Source organism: Urocitellus parryii, chromosome 8 (assembly GCF_045843805.1).
Source record: "Urocitellus parryii isolate mUroPar1 chromosome 8, mUroPar1.hap1, whole genome shotgun sequence".
Classification (NCBI taxonomy): Eukaryota; Metazoa; Chordata; class Mammalia; order Rodentia; family Sciuridae; genus Urocitellus; species Urocitellus parryii.
This window is the reverse complement of record NC_135538.1, coordinates 40,680,449-40,696,847: the sequence shown is the minus strand read 5'-3', so window position 1 is coordinate 40,696,847 and position 16,399 is coordinate 40,680,449. Positions and strand designations below refer to the sequence as shown.

Below are 16,399 nucleotides of genomic sequence, written 5' to 3'. Positions count from 1 at the left end.
CAAAAACATGCAAAAAGTTATTACCCCATTCTATAAACCAGGTGAAGTACACTGATGTTGCAATGTTCCAACATTAGGTCTCAGCAAATGTTCAAGAGAGTTGGTAAAATCTAGATGTATTACTTTCATACTCTAGAGCAGTTCTCTGCCTAGAACCCAGGACTTTAGAAGGCCTTGAATATCCTAATGCATACACTCATTAAGAATCAAATAGGTGGAGGCGGTCTCCTGGAATAAAAATTGGTGTGCCTAGAAGCAGATTTTAAAGGTGGTTGCTCTTCAGAACATCTTTCATCATATGGTCTGATCATCTTTACAACTCCATGGCAGTGATAGCATTCAAATGGCTGATATCAAAGAAAATTCTCTGGAAGCATATTTCCAATTCAAAACAGAGTTTTTTTCTGGTGTTTGTCATAAATCCTCATTTTCTTCTCTTCCAGATGCCTATAATTGCAAAGTAGAGCTTGCTTTGACACCTGATGGCAGGACATTAGTATGGTGTCCTATTCTGTGGATATCCCATAAGAACATACACAACCTATTCCTCAACCAGATCCTGTGCACAGTAATGAAGAAACACATGATCAAGTGCTAAAAACCAGATTAGAAGAAAAAGATGAACACCTTGAGCAAGGACTCATGATAGAAAAATTTAGGAAAATGTTCTTTACTACTAAACATCATTGGTATCCTCATGGACAGTATCATAGATGTCGCAAGAATCCGAACCAAAAGACAGATGATATTGAGACTCCTGGGAGAATCAAAGAAAAATGTTATCTGGTGTCTCATTTGCCATTTGAGAAAATGCAATCTAGTGTATTCATTAATATGTTATTTAGTAATATAATAAAGTGTCTTTTCATATATTAAAAAAAAAAAGAAGAAATATGCCCCTCTATCACTTGGGATCTAGCACTGTGTTGGCATCCTACAGTTCTTAACATCACTCCATCTCCTATGCCTTTGAAATACAAGATTTTAGGTTACCCTACTTTCTATCCATGCCAGAGACAGAATTGTTTCAGAGTAAAAGAGAGTTTATTTTTTGAAGCATTTAATCCATTTGATTTTCTTTCAAAATATTAAATTTAAAATATGATATTTATGTGAATAGTTTTTAAAAATTAAAATTTATTAAATATAATTTATTGAATTTTAATTTTGTAACAATTCTGAATATAACAAAATATGAACATACCTAATTTTTCAACATTCAACATTTATTTTTAATAATTTTAGAAAATAGATTGGTTTTTAAACACATTTGTGCTTTGAGTGCAATCACATTTTTAATAGATTGATCAATAACATCCATACAACACAGATTATGTAACAGTTTTGATGATGACAGCCTAATCAGTGACTTTGTTGAAATAAAGTCAAGAAAAAATAAGTATATGGAATAAACATGATTTAATAATTATGTATTTATTCATTAATTATTTTAAACATCACTGTTCCATTAACAGAATACCAGACAATAATAATTAAATTTGATCTTCTTGGATATTTTACCAAACATGTCTTTTTTCTTTTTCTTTTTTGTGCTGGTGATCAAACCCAAGGACCCATGCTACCAGCATTCACTCTACCACATCCCTAACCTATTATGTCTTATGAAAACTATGGCAAAAAAAATTGTAGGAAAGTCTCCATTTTTACTTTCGCTCCAGATCACCCAAATGCTTTGATTAAGAGGATAAGAATCCTAAGGTCAGGGACAAGGGCACCTTCAGAAGAAGGGTGTTATTGCTCAAGTATCAGGATTCCCAGTTTAGTCCAAAGTGGAGGTGTACACTGTTCTTAGTAAACACAAATATCCTGAACTTCACTCATTTCACACACAGATTCATTTTCACATATATTATCCTAATTAACAAAACTTTGATGCTGATTTTAAATGCTTTCAGAGAGTAGGAATTTGATACATCTTTCAAATGCTAACCAATTGCCTCTGGAGTCTGTATTCCTAATTAGAGTATTTCAACCATTAACTATCCCCAGGGTGCAAATTACAATTAAGGGTCACACTACATATTACTGTTTAAGTAGGAGTATTTTAGAGTAAATTATAGCAAATCTAACAATCACCACATATAAGGGCTTTATAAAGCAAGAGTTCTGTCATTAATTAGCAAGTCTTTAATGTGTCCCAGCCAGTGCTTGATTCTGACTTTGATCTAAAAGGTCAGAAGTCATTCAGTTCTATCCTGGCCTTTTCAAGGAAAAGGAAGCTTGACTAAATGGATGGTTAGCACTTATCTGTGAATTCATTGATTTATTCAACTAATACTTATTGAGTTTGATGTATACAAAACACTGTGATAGCTTTGTAGGTGAATGGATGTAATTATGACAGTCTTTATATTAAAAGTATTCTCATAGTCCAGTATAAAAAGGCACATACATTTCAATATGATGTAATAAGTGCTATAATAAAGAATACCAAGGAAGATTTCACCAAAGAGATGAGATCTGTGCGCAACTGTCCTTCAACGTTAAGGAGGAATTTAGGGTATAATGGGGAACCAGAAGGGCTCTCCAGGAGAGGCAACAGTGGTGGAAATATACAGGGGTGTGAAAGAATGTGACTTGTAAAATAACAGCAGTGAAGCAGTCAGGTGTGGCTCAGGCTAACGTGTGAAGAGTACTGGACCATGACTCGAATAGTAGGTAGTATCAGAACACTGAAGGTCTTTCATGCCATCTTAAAGGTTTAGACTTAGTTCTGGAAATTATGGGAAGCCACTGAATGACTTCAAAGAGAAGATAAGGTTTTCAGATTTGTGTTTTAGAAAGGTATCTGTAGGATTGTGGAGAAAAATGTCAGTTCGTTGAGTTTCACTCTGTGAAGTAAGTATAGGAGGTATTTTCACTCACATTTGATGTAAGAGGCACTAGATCTGGTAAATACCATTCCAAAATGGAGAAAAATCAACACATTGTCCAGAAAGGAATGTAGGTAGAAACCTCTGTGTAGTTCATCTTTGGCTTCAGTCTTCTTATCCTTGAAAATAATTATTAATCATTAAGTCTGGTTACACTGTTGATACCAGATTTTTGCATAATTGATTGAATCAGAATCTGAATGAGGTACTTTGAAGCTTCAATGATTGGATGGTTGTGGGGATTGAATAAGAGCTGTAAAGCCCTTGTCATATATACAAACTAATCAAATAGCACTTCCTTTATTACTTGTATCCCTTCATACATCTGATTTTGTTTCATCGAATAAGCCAGTGCTGAACACAAAGTCAGTATTCAATCAATATGTGCTCATTGGAAATTATGTACATTTTTAAAAATAGACTATTTTACATATACCTAGGTAGGAAACTAATTATCTTTATTTGCAAATCTTATTTTTTGCTGACTATTGTAAAAGCTAAAAGTTTAATTTTGCACAATTCTTCATACTTTCAAAGAATTTTTCAGCTATATTATTAGGGAAACTATGGGAAAATATATTCTTATCTCCAAGGAAGAAATGGGAAAAAAACTTTGCAGATACATTAAAGAATTCTTCCAAATGACACAGTACCAGTGTAATTTAACATACATTAAAGTGTCCCTGAAGCTGAACCCAAACTCAGACTTACTTTTTCCTTGCCCAGTAATTTTTTCCATATGCCAAACTATTTCGGGTAAATAAAAATGTACCTACAGTGTACCTGAAAAAAACAATTAATTTGACTAAAATAATATAAAGTATTAGACAATGAGCTGGGCCTGGTGGCACATGCCTGTAAACCCAGCAGCTCCAGAGGCTGAGGCAGGAGAACTAAAGTTCTGCAATTTAGTGAGGCCCTTAGCAATTTAGGAAGACCCTACATCAAAATAATAATAATAATAATAATGGACTGGGGATGTGACTCAGTGGTTAAGTGCCCCTGGGTTTAATTCTGTCACTGCCTACTAAACTCCCCCTCACTCTCCTTACCCCCTCCCCAGAAAAGAAATTAGGCTAATTCATTTTAGGCTGGGCAGAGAGTAGGCACTGATGTTTGCATAATTATAAACAACATGTAACAGCATGCCTATTACAGTGCCTGGTTTACAGTAATCCGTATTTACAAAATAGTTATTGTTTAAATTCCTCTTTTCGATGAATATTTTAAAGGAGTCGCTTTACCCTAATTAAACTTTAAGGATAAGGTTAATTATTTTAACAGTTTCTATTTGGGCCTAACACATCACATTGGAAAGCTGCCCTCTGCCTCACGTGATTTATCCCTTCCTCTACCCAGATGCAAATTACACTTTGCTTGCTAAACTTATGACTGAAAAGCCCCTGATGGCTTTTTGTAGCCCTTTCTGGCACAGCCAGAGAATTCAATGCCCTTCCCAGTAGAAACAACTAAGTGTCTTCTCCTAAGCTGAAGGTCCGCTACAGGGAAATCTCCCGTATAAAAGGCAGCGCCCCCTTTAACTCCCGCCCATCAAGCCGGCAGCACCCAATCACTTTTCTCTGTGGCCCGGCTGGGGCCTAGGACTGGCTCCGCGGAGGACCGGCGCGAGACCAGCGCGCATGGGCGGAGCACAGAGATTTGTCTGTCACGTGCGGTCGCCGGGCCTCCTAGCCTAGCTGAGCGCCCGGCGGGGCTGGGTGGGGGGCGGGGCCCGAGAGCTGCTGCGCCTGCGTGGTGGGCATTCTCGGGGAGCAGCTGCTGCCGCCGCCGCCGCCGACGCTGCCGCCGACGCCTCCGCCAGCACCACCACCACCACCACCGCCGCTGCGTTCCGGTGTAGAATTCGGAATTCCTGCGTCTGGTTAACAATGAAGCAGAGTTCGAACGTGCCAGCTTTCCTCAGCAAGCTGTGGACGCTTGTGGAGGAAACCCACACCAACGAGTTCATCACCTGGAGCCAGGTATGGTCGGGGCACCGCGGCCTCCGAACCGCCTCCTCCCGCTCCCTCCCGCGGGGTTGTCCCTCGCGGCCTGCGGCTCGACGCTCCCTGCCAGGTCTGCGGCGCGCGCCGGCTGTGCGGCACCGCGCGCGGCCTTTGCGCGCAGCCTCTAGAGGACCCCTGGTATTGTTCACGAGGGGAGCTGGGGCCCGGCCGCACCGCTCGCCGCGGGCCGCGGTGGGGGAGGGGCGGCCCGTAACGGTCCGGCCGGGTCGCGTTCCGAACCGGCCCCGCGCAGCCTAGGCAGACGACGTACCTAGGGCGCGGGAGCCACGTTATTGCACACTCATCCTCCATCCGGCTCGGGTAGGGATCGGAACCGGAGATCCAGGCCGGGCTCTTCGGCGCGGGGTTAGCTGGGGAAATCTGTACCCTAGCGACCTGACCACACGCACACACCCCTCGCTTTGCATCTGGGATCTTTTATGAGGAGAGCTGTCGGGGGAGTAGGCAGATGTTTAAACGCAGGTTATTGCTTATCAATGGCTTTTTCAAACATTAAATAGAAAATGGCAAAGTATTCTTTGGTTTGTGTAATCGGGTATTTTATAATTATGATAATGAAAGTGTTAATAGACCGTGTTCAGTAACTTGATGAGGCGCTAAGGATGAATTACTAAATTTCCCCAAACAGTTGCCCGCAGAATGGAATATGGGTGCCTAGATTATTTGATCATGACTCTGCTTCCAAACAAGGATAACCCCACTCAAGCCTCTTATCCAGTCTGGTCTAAGTTTCTCTGTGCATGAGATGGATGGATGGATGGGTTGCCTCCATGACCAGAGACCCTTTCTAGTTCCAAACACGAAGATTCTAGACAGAATGATTATTAACATCGACACTACATTTACTTTAGTAGACACTTGGATTATTGGAATCAATTTATGAGGCATTTTGGGTTTTTCTTAACTGTAGATGATCTACTTAGTTGGCAATATTTTCATGTATGGAGTTTTCGAGAACAAGTCAAAACTACCAGCATAATGCCTGACACCTGTTACGTGCTAAATAAATGTTGTCAATAGTTTTCAATTTTATTTTTAATATGGTTATCAAGCATATGAGATTTTGACTATTCTTAGTGTCATTTATTAATTTTTAAACTTTCTAGTGTTTAATTTTCTTGTGTTGTCAATTGGATTTTTTTAAAACCCTTCTGGGTGAAGCTGTGCGTATTAAGCATTTGATGAATTCTGTACAGTTGTGCAAGGAAAGGTGAAAATAAGAAAGCCAGCCACTAGGATGTACTTAAAATAAACAGATGTCTCATGCTTTTCATCAGAAGGATTAAAAGTTGACAAGGATGGATCAGCACAGACTGTTACTCATCTATGTATTCATGTTAGAAATTGAGGTACTTTTTCTGCCTGAGCTGACTTTATCATACCTTTTTGACTTGGAAAAGCCTTGTTTATACTACTTAGAAATGGTACCTAAATATATTGGTAATTGGTTTTAATAAAAGGTTATTATTATGTTAGTGGCAAGTCCAATAAATTTTCATAAGCCCAGTATATTAATAACATTTTCTCTGAAGTATCAAATGCAGAGTTTCATACTCATCCACAAACACTTAATATCATGAATTTTAAGGCAAAGAAATAAGACAGTAATTTTTTATTCCATTATTAAATTATTAAGTCTTAGCTTTTTTTCTTTTTTTTTTTCTTTCTGCACAGGGGATTGAACCCACAGGCATTTAATTGCTAAGCCATATCCCCAGCCCTTTTTGTTTTTTATTTTGAGACTGGGTCTCAAAAGTTGCTGAAGCTGGCTTTGAATTTGCAGCCCTCCTCCCTCAGCCTCCTGAGTTACTGGGATTACAGGCATGGGACACTGTGCCCAGCTTAGTGTATATTTTAACTACTCATTTTTCTAATATACCAGTAGGAAAATGAAAATGAACTCAGGTCTGTGTCTGTGCCAGAGTTACAATAGGTGTTTAGTGTTTGATGAATGAGTGAAATCCCTGTGCTAGTGGTAGAAATGATAAAGAACATTTGAAAAGAATTTTAGAGATCATCTAGTTTAACTCCATCTCACCTACCATAATTGAGGATTCTAGGCTTAGACAGGTTGGATTACTTAGCTATAGTTACACAGCTAGTCAAGATTGGAGATCAGCCTCTTAACATAGATTTCTGATCCCCAAGGTCAATCTTCTAGATTTCTGAGCTCCACCAACTGTACTAAAGTTAATATAGAGATTAGCACCATATTTAATTTTTATTTTATTTTTTTGGTACCGAGTATTGAACCCAGAAGCACTCAACTGCTGAACCACATCCCCAGTCCTATTTTGTATTTTATTTAGAGACAAGGTCTCACTGAGTTGCCTAGTGGCTCACTGTTGCTGAGGCTGGCTTTGAACTCAAGATCCTCCTGTCTCAGCCTCCTGAGCTGCTGGGATTACAGGTGTGCTCCACCATGCCTATTCAATGTTTAATTTTATATGAAAATGATGTCCATGGGGCTGGGGATGTGGCTCAAGCGGTAGCAGGCTCACCTGGCATGTGTGTGGCCCGGGTTCGATCCTTAGCACCACATACAAACAAAGATGTTGTGTCCGCCGATAACTAAAAAATAAATATTAAAATTCTCTCTCTCCCCTTTCTCTCTCTCTTTAAAAAAAAATGATATCCTTCACAAGTTAGTGGATAAATCTGGATAAATGTTATCTAGTACTAACCTAGTAGCTTAGTGCACCTGCCTATCTTCAATCTTGCTGTCACACATATTTTCTAAAAGCAATGCTGACACTGAAAGGTAAAACTTTTAAACGGTGATGTTAGATGAAAAACCAAAATAAGTTACCCGTATCTTTTAAAAGTTGCTATTTATAGTTGTTTCTGTTTTATTTATTTATTTTCCCATACTTGTGCTGCACTTCTGTTGAGGTAATTTAGCATTTATAGTATCTGATTGAAAATCGTATTAAGGCCTTTTAGAAGAAGCAGATGTTTTGGGAACCAAGCAATCTTTTAGGCATTTTTCCCCCAGTGGCGGAAAATAATCTCTAACTTGAGTGTAAGGCAAGGACAGAAAACTCACCAGCTGCAGTTTGGAAAGTTTGGCTTAACAGTTCTAAAGACTTATGTAACTTTAGTTTTTGTTGAAATTTGACAAAATTAAGTGAAATAATCCTCTCTTCATTAAACAGAAATAATATTGTGAATGATCAGAATTATACTAAATTTGTTACTGACTCAAAATTTTTAATAAGTTTTTAGATCCAAGGTCTTTAAGAAAAACACACTATACATTTTTCAGTTTTTCCTTTATTCTCTCCCCAAACAAAAAGTTGTCTTTTTTTTTTTTTAAACATTTCCCATAACTTCAAAATTTCATATAATTGTTCTTTGTTCTGGTAAACAGTTTATTTCCACAGTCAAGAAAAGAGATAGTATTTTCAGACAACCTAAAGCATGTTTTAAAATGTAATATATCCTAAAGAGAAGGGCACATGTTTAGCTAGGAAGAAACTGGGGAAACCTGATATTCAGAAGCAAGAGGTTATGGAGGTTAAATGAAAGTTCTTGTCATTGATAGTGAAGAACAGCTTTTACTGCTATTGAATGTTGATAATTATTATAAAGTAGCATAAAAGAAGGAAATTACTATAAGGTCAGTGTTCTTACCTTTGTCTCTGTTTCTCAAATTGCTTGAGAAGGATGCACGATTTCACTAGAGACCTCATACCCATTTGTTCCACTTTTTTGTGCCTTTTGGCAATTCTCTAGTATTCTCAAATCAGCACAGATGAATAAAGAAATAGGAGGTGGAGGGAGCAAACCAGAAAACTGTAGTGTCTTCTAGCTGTTTTGAAGGAATTTGAATATCCCGGCAACCATTGCATTATTTTGATATTCCAGAGTGAAACATAAACATGGCAAAGTAAGGGTAAAATCCAAGTTAGATGGGCCTGCAAAAAAGTTGGAAGACTCATTTGCAAATTATTTTTATTTGTATATGTAAAAGAGGAGTTAAAGACTTAAGAAATAATTGGTGAACATTGAAAAGTTACAGACTTGTTAAAGTTGCACATTTATATTCTGGAAATTGTTTTCAGTGATCCTAAAGTATTAGATTATTTGTATGAACATTTTGAGCATTCTACACTAAGAGTGCCAAAAGTTTAATTTAGGCATTAGCAATGGCTACTGACTACTTTTGGAAAGTTTGCCAACATTTATGGGTAAGGATGGAGGAGAAGGTACCAATCTCTTGTCCCACTCAGTAATGGCTTTCTGACCCTTGTAAAATGTTTAGGGAGAAGGGAGAATTCACTGTTGAATTGCTTGAGCCTCATGGGTTTATGGCAATAAGGTTGAATTTTTGTACTCAAAGATGTAATTTATTAATTTTAGAGTAGAGACTGAAGGAATACCAAAGTAGAGACACAGAATGATAGGAGTGAATGAGGGCTTTGTGTGAGGAAGACAATGCAAATTCAAATAAGAAACTTTCATCTTTATTTGATATTATCCAAGAGTTGAGATTCAACAGATATGATTGAGTTTATTGAACTAAAGATTCATTTAGTAAGTTAATCATAAATATTTGTTGTGGACCTGTTACTGCCCAGTATGCTAGGTACTAGGAATTTATTCAGTAGTGAACCAAAGTGCTTTTGTTCGTGGAGTTTACATTCTAATAGAAGGTACTGATAGATAAAATAAGCCAATATGAATAACTGAGCAGTGATAAGTACCATAAAGGAGAGCAAACAGGTTAACAGTCTGTCAGTTATGATCCAATCAAAAGACAACATCCACAGAATATTTTCAATAGGGAAAGTTTAATAGAATTACTATTTCATAGGAATTGGAGTAAAGAAAACTCTAAAGAATATAGGAGTAGTTAGTAGGAACAGTCAGTGTTGGTATAGCTATGATAATGCCATAGTAGGGACACTTCCCTCAAAGCTAGGATCCTGGCCTTGTTGGAGAAAGTGTGGCCATATTTCACTGAATGGAAGAGAAGTCATTTGTGTTGGACTGGTGGAACTTACTGGAAATCTGACATTTAGAACTCTGAGCAAGGATTGATAAACTACAGCCCAAATGCCAGTCATCTGTTTTATGAATTTAATTGGAACATAGCCATGATCAGTCTATTTATATGTTGCCTATAGCTGCTTTTTTTGTTACACAGAGAAAATCTTGACCTTATCAACAAGCAAAAAATATTTATCTGGCCCTTTTAAGAAAAATTCAGCCCCCTGTTTTAGAGTAAATTTGTTCTTTGGATTTCCATATCCAAGTGTGAATGTTGGGAGAGGTATTGCTAGGGACATTTCACTGCCCAAGGGTAAGAGGGAGTGACAGGGAAAGTTGCTGTCCTTTGTTTGCTTCCTATCATCATGCATTACAAGAGCTAAGTGCTTGGAAAACCTGTTTGCAGGTTCTCTCAAATATCTTCTGCCACAAAAGAGTTAATTGTGGCTATTAGAATTTAAGGTACCCTGTTCCATGTTTGCAGAAGATACAAAAAATATCGTGTTTGGAGCAATAAATTGATAATTGGCACATACACTGAGTGAAATTTGTGGATATTCGGAAGGGTGAGAAGGAAAGCTGTATTAAAGAGATGGCATTTGAGAACAGACCTAAGTGATTAGAAAGGGCGGATCACAGAAAGGGGGAATAGCAAATGTAAAGTCCTTGAATATGGAATGTTTAAGAAAGTAAGAAGGCCCATGTTGTTGATATATCTTTTAGAGACTAGGAGAGAGAGATCAGAAAAGTAGAAGCAGATGGTCTAGCACCATAAGGTTGTAATAGGGAAATTGGATGTTAGGCAGCTAGTTAGAAGACTGAGAGTTTTCCAGTGTGGTATTGAAAATGGTGGCTGAAACTAGGCTAGTTGTATTCATAGTGGTCTGAGAAGAGGTCAAATTTGATTTCCACTTTGGAGGTAGAGCTTTAAGACTTGCTAGTAAATTGTCTGTACAGAAAGAACAAAGAATTAACAATGATTCAGATTTGGCCTGAACAGAAATGTTGGTTGAGGTTACTGTTTTTAAATTTGAGATTAAAAATGAATCATTGAGGCTGAGTGCCATGGTGCACACCTGTCCAGTAGCCTGGGAGGCTGAAGCAGGACCATCACAAGTACACAGCCAGCCTCAGCAAAAGCAAGGCACTAAATGACTCAGTAATACCCTGTGGCTAATAAAATATAAAGTAGGGCTGGGGATGTGGCTTAGTGGTCAGATGAGTTCTCTGAGTTCAATCACTGGTCATAGTAGTTCCCCCCTCCCCTTTCCCCTCCCCCCAAAAAAGGTGAGAGAAATGCAGTGCAGGAAGAACAGGAATATTTCTGAATAGCTTGATGGATTTCCCTACCCTGAGATATCCAAGTGGAAATGTTGCGTATGAGTTATTGGGTATGAGTTTGGCTTTCAGGGCAGAGTTTGGCGCTTGTGAGCAGCAAAGTCATGGGGCTGAATGAAATCTGGGAAAACTGATGAAGCAACTGGAACTGAAAGATTGGGTATTCAGCATCCAGAATATAAAGTCAAGAACAAGCCAGCATAGGAGTCTGAGAACAAACAGTGGAAAAAGAGGAATATCAGGGAGTAAGGTCATCGAAGTTAATGAAAGAAAATGGTTTAGGAAGATAAATGATCAACTGTGTCACATGCTGTTACTAATATTTTTATATCAGGTGTCTGTAAGGTATGTCTATATATGAATTAATTGCTTGGAATTAGAACATGAATATTTTAAGATAGTGCACATTGTTTCTCAAAGAGATCAAATCTATTTACTCTCCTATTATTAGCTGTGCTTGAATTTCTCAGTTAATTTTCTTCCTCAAACTGTATATTATCATTCTTAATTTTTAACAATTAATGGATATTGTGGGTGGCCACCATGTCATGTGACCAGAGTTTTCCTCTCCTGATTGGTTGAGGCCCTGTCAGTCACTTTCAGTGATCTGACCAGTTTCAAGTGACTGTAGATGGTGGCCCTTATCTTGAGAGTAGTAAAAATACTGCCAAGTGTGTCTTCATGCTTGGGCATGCCTTCCTACATCCTCAGGGATCTAGTTACCTTACCTGTCCTTGTAACCCTGGCCCTTTTGACCTTTTTTGGATGGAAATTTCTAAGAACCAGAGTCCCCCTGAATAAAAGACCACTCCGGAATGTGCTAGCTCTCTCTTGCCAGCCTCTTGTGACATTCCTAGCTCTCCCTTTTGGGGAGCTTGAGGCTGAGGGCAGAGGAGCTTTAATTCCTGGGGTTTGAATTTAAAGGTAAATTGTGTGTCTGTGTTTTATTTGATACCTTAGGAAATTCACTGGAGCGACCTCTAGTTTAGCTGCCCGAGCTGGCTGCGGGCAGTAGGATATAAAATGTTTTCTCAGTGAGATTTTTATATTTCCCCAATTACTAGTAAGTTATAAAATCTTTTCATGTTCAGTTAGCCATATGTTTTCTGTGACATGTTTGTTTTGTACATTTTTTTATTTGTCTTTACTTTTATTATTTGCAGGAATTCCTTATACTTTATATTCATGTTTTGGTTATATGTGTTGCTTTCATTTTCTCCCAGTTTGTGGCTTATGTACCTTTTCTGATGAGTATCGCTCCTTAATTTTAGTATAGTTTATCAATTTTTTGTGGTTCATGCTTTTTCTTTCTTTTTTGGGTGTGAGTACCAGGAATCTAACTCAGGTACTGTACTACACCCCCAGCCCTAATTTGTATTTTTTATTTAGAGAAAGGGCCTCACTGAGTTGCTTAGTGCCTAACTTTTGCTGAGGCTGGCTTCGAACTTGTGATCCTCCTGTCTTAGCCTCCTGAGCTATTGGGATTACAGGTGTGTACCACTGAGCCTGGCTTTTTGTTTCTTTTTACAAATAAACTTTTAAGTATCTTGTAATAGCACCGCTTCATCTTTACTTTAAAAATCTTTTTTTTTTAATTAAGAGAGAATTTGACATATTGGTTAATTTAGGGAGAATTAATAGTTTTACAACACATTTGTCCTCTTTATTTTAGTATTAAAGATTCTGTGTATGTGTATACTTGTGTGTATTTTAGGTCCTGTATATTTTTAAAACTTTTTTTAGATTCTTAACATTGTTGTATTGTTACTGGTATATTTTTGTTCTGTTGCAGTTGCAGGTTGTTTTAAAGGTTTTGCATTTCACATGAAATACAAAAGTTTTAAAGGTTTGCATTTCATGTCTTGAATTCAGGTGGGATTGATTTCTGTGTGTGGTTTGAGGGATCTGGTTTCACTATTTCCTACATATTCAGTTGTCTAGCACCTTTATTGAAAAGCTCAGTATTTGATTTCCAAATCATCGATGTTCCCACTTGTTTTTTTAATTGTAGCAAAATGTAAATGGCATAAAACTGTTTTTGCCATTGTTAAGATATAGTTTGGTGGCATTAAATGCATTCACATTGTTAGGTAACATTTATTGCCTTCTACCTTCAGAATGTTTTTCTTCTTTCTACACTAAACTCCATGCCCACAAAATAGTAATGTCCAACTCTTTTTGCCGCTCCTAACCACCACCATTCCACTTTGTTTTTATGAAATTGACTTTTCTAGATATTTCATGTAAGTGGAATTGCATAGTATTTATACTTTTGTGACTATCTTATTTCATTTATCATAATGTCTTTAAGGTTCATCCATGTTGCGGCATGTATCATGACTAACTTTTTAAGACTGAATATTTCATTGTATATACTACATTTTGTTTATCTATTCCACTGTTGGACATTTTGGTTGTTTCTACCTTTTGGCTATTATAAATAATGCTATCGTGAGCTTCAAAGTTTATGCTTCTTTTTCTTCTTTTAAGTACATATCTATAACAGGAATTGCTAGATATTATAGTGATTGTTTTAATTTTTTGAGGAACTACTATACTCTTTCCATAGTAGCCACACTTTTATATTCCATTGGCAATTCACACGAGTTCAAATTTCTCCACATCTTCATCAATACTTATTTTTTGTTTTTTGCTCATGACCATCTTAATGGTTACGAAGTAGTAGGTATCTCATTGTGGTTTTGATTTTATTTCTAATGATTAGTGATATTGAGTGCCTTTTCATGTGCTTATTGACTATATTTGTAAATGTTCTTTGGAGAAAGGTCTACTACAGTCCTTTGTTTTGTTTTAATTAGGTTTTGATTTTTGTTGTTGAATTGTAGGAGTTTTGTATGTATTGTGGATATTTATTAGATCCTCCTCCCTCAGCCTTCCTACCCTCTGGGATTACAGGCTTGGGCCTCCTCACCTGGCCACTGTTAACTTTCAGTGTTAATGTAGTAAACATATAGCTTAGAGTTTTGCAGTTGATTTGTAATCAGTGCATCTTAGTAGAGTGTCTACTACAGATACTGATAAAATGTGTTTCCTTTTAATTTATTTATTTTATTGTTATACAAGATAGCAGAAATGGTCTATGTTTCTTATTTAATGGAAATGCTAATGATATAATGCAGTATTTGGTGTCAGGTAGATATCAAAAAATTTAATTGCAGTTTGGCACTTAATTGCAATTTGTTGTTGTTGTTGCCATTATCAGGAATAGAATTTTGATTTGAAGGTATCATGGAAGGACTGGTCAGGACAGGTTTGGGATTCATATATATGAGTGTGCCAGAGAACCTTAACTAATTGACCTTTTCTGGTTTTCTTTAGAATGGCCAAAGTTTTCTGGTCTTAGATGAACAAAGATTTGCAAAAGAAATTCTTCCAAAATATTTCAAGCACAATAACATGGCAAGCTTTGTAAGGCAACTAAATATGTGTAAGTATGCACAGCAGTTTATTTGTTCTGCTAACCAATTACTGATTAAACCATTTTTTTTCTTATTAAGATGATAAAGGAAAATTCCACACAAGTATTGTGACTTTTTGACTGTTGTCTAATTCCAGTGTGAGTAAATTTTCTATTTTTTTCAGATGGTTTCCGTAAAGTAGTACATATTGACTCTGGAATAGTAAAGCAGGAAAGAGATGGTCCTGTTGAATTTCAGCATCCTTACTTCAAACAAGGCCAGGATGACTTGTTGGAGAACATTAAAAGGAAGGTGAGTTGTTGTTAACATTATTTAGCTAAGATTTTGACATGTATGATTGACCAATGAGCAGTTTTAGCTATTGTAATGCAGAATGTACAGAAAATACACAGGTGTTCTTTGTTAGAATGAATCAGACCAATAAAACTTTAATTAAATATTCTATCCTCCACCTTTCCCTGTGTTCATCTGTAGTGAGAGCTCATTCTTCATTTTCTTGATGAAAGGAAAATGCTTACAACATTCTGATTGAGGATGAAGAGTCATTATTATAATAGGAAGGTTCATTCCTTTGTTGACTGAAAAAAAGTCCTCACTGTAGGACTTTTTTTGTTGTTTACTGATATATATCCATTGTACAGAATAAGTCCTTTGTACATGGTAGGCATTAATTATTACATTTTTGAATGAATATCTTTTGCTGAAATAAGATATTTTTACTAAATCCATAAAAGGGCTGTAAACCATGAAAGAAAATGACCTGCCATGTAGCCATTACTGTATAAATTTAATTAAAAGTGGAATGTGGTAATAAAAAGGCTTGAGAAAATTACAGGGAATTTGGCAGAAGGAAAAGAAAAAAAAAAACCCTAAGATGTTACTGCTCATGGAAACTTAAAAATTTTGTTTTGTTTTGTTTTCTGATTATTTCTTGCTTTCTCTCTCGATGAGCTGTGAAGTGTATTCTTTTCCTAGAATTCCACCCTGGGCTTTTAGAACAAAATCTCCCTTTGAGTAGATCACAAAAAGTTCTTATAATAGGGAAGCTTTGAATTATAATCATGGGTGTGCAGTGTATTTTTGATTTTCTAAATTTGCTTTTTGGAAGGTTTCATCTTCAAAACCAGAAGAAAATAAAATTCGCCAGGAAGATTTAACAAAAATTATAAGTAGTGCTCAGAAGGTTCAAATAAAACAGGAAACAATTGAGTCCAGACTTTCAGAATTAAAAAGGTAAACCATTCTTCCAAATATAATACTAATGTGTTGGGTGTTGGAGTTGTCTGGTGCATTGGTTCTTATTACTTTTGATTTGTAGTCATAGACTTAACTTTAATAATATGTTTTCATTGTGATGGTCAGGATCACGTATGAACCTAAGAACATCAAAACAATTTGATAAACAAATATTACTGAAGAAACAATAAATCTTTAGTGTAGGAAATACATTTCTACTTAGGTGTTCACAAACAAAAGAGGGCACACACAAAAAATCTTATGTATTACTCATCCTTTTTTTTCCCCCCTCCTCCTTTAAAATTCTTCCTTGAGTTCTATTAGGAAAAAGTAGGACACAAAAAGTAGGGAATAAAAGAACCCAAGAGATTTGCCCTACTTGATATTTGTTCTGCATAGGTGCATAGGTGTGGGAGAATGTTATTTAAACCTTTTTCTTCAAAAATATGCTTTGTTTTGTTTTATGACATTA

The 16,399-nt window shown here is 36.8% G+C and overlaps 1 protein-coding gene and 1 pseudogene across 4 annotated transcripts in view; both read left to right on the top strand.

Annotated features, from left to right (window-relative positions):
- Window positions 1–323: 323 nt before the first annotated feature.
- LOC113178315 (large ribosomal subunit protein mL42 pseudogene) lies at window positions 324–4,781 on the top strand (annotated as a pseudogene).
- Window positions 4,670–16,399, top strand: part of Hsf2 (heat shock transcription factor 2) — a 56,230-nt gene continuing 44,500 nt past the window's right edge. For all 4 annotated transcript variants that reach the window (XM_077802025.1, XM_077802027.1, XM_077802028.1 and 1 more), the window contains exons 1-4: window positions 4,670–4,876; window positions 14,591–14,699; window positions 14,855–14,982; window positions 15,800–15,924. In XM_077802025.1, coding sequence (XP_077658151.1) covers window positions 4,784–4,876; window positions 14,591–14,699; window positions 14,855–14,982; window positions 15,800–15,924 — 455 coding nt within the window. In that variant the 5' untranslated portion in view covers window positions 4,670–4,783. The remainder of the gene's footprint in view (window positions 4,877–14,590; window positions 14,700–14,854; window positions 14,983–15,799; window positions 15,925–16,399) is intronic.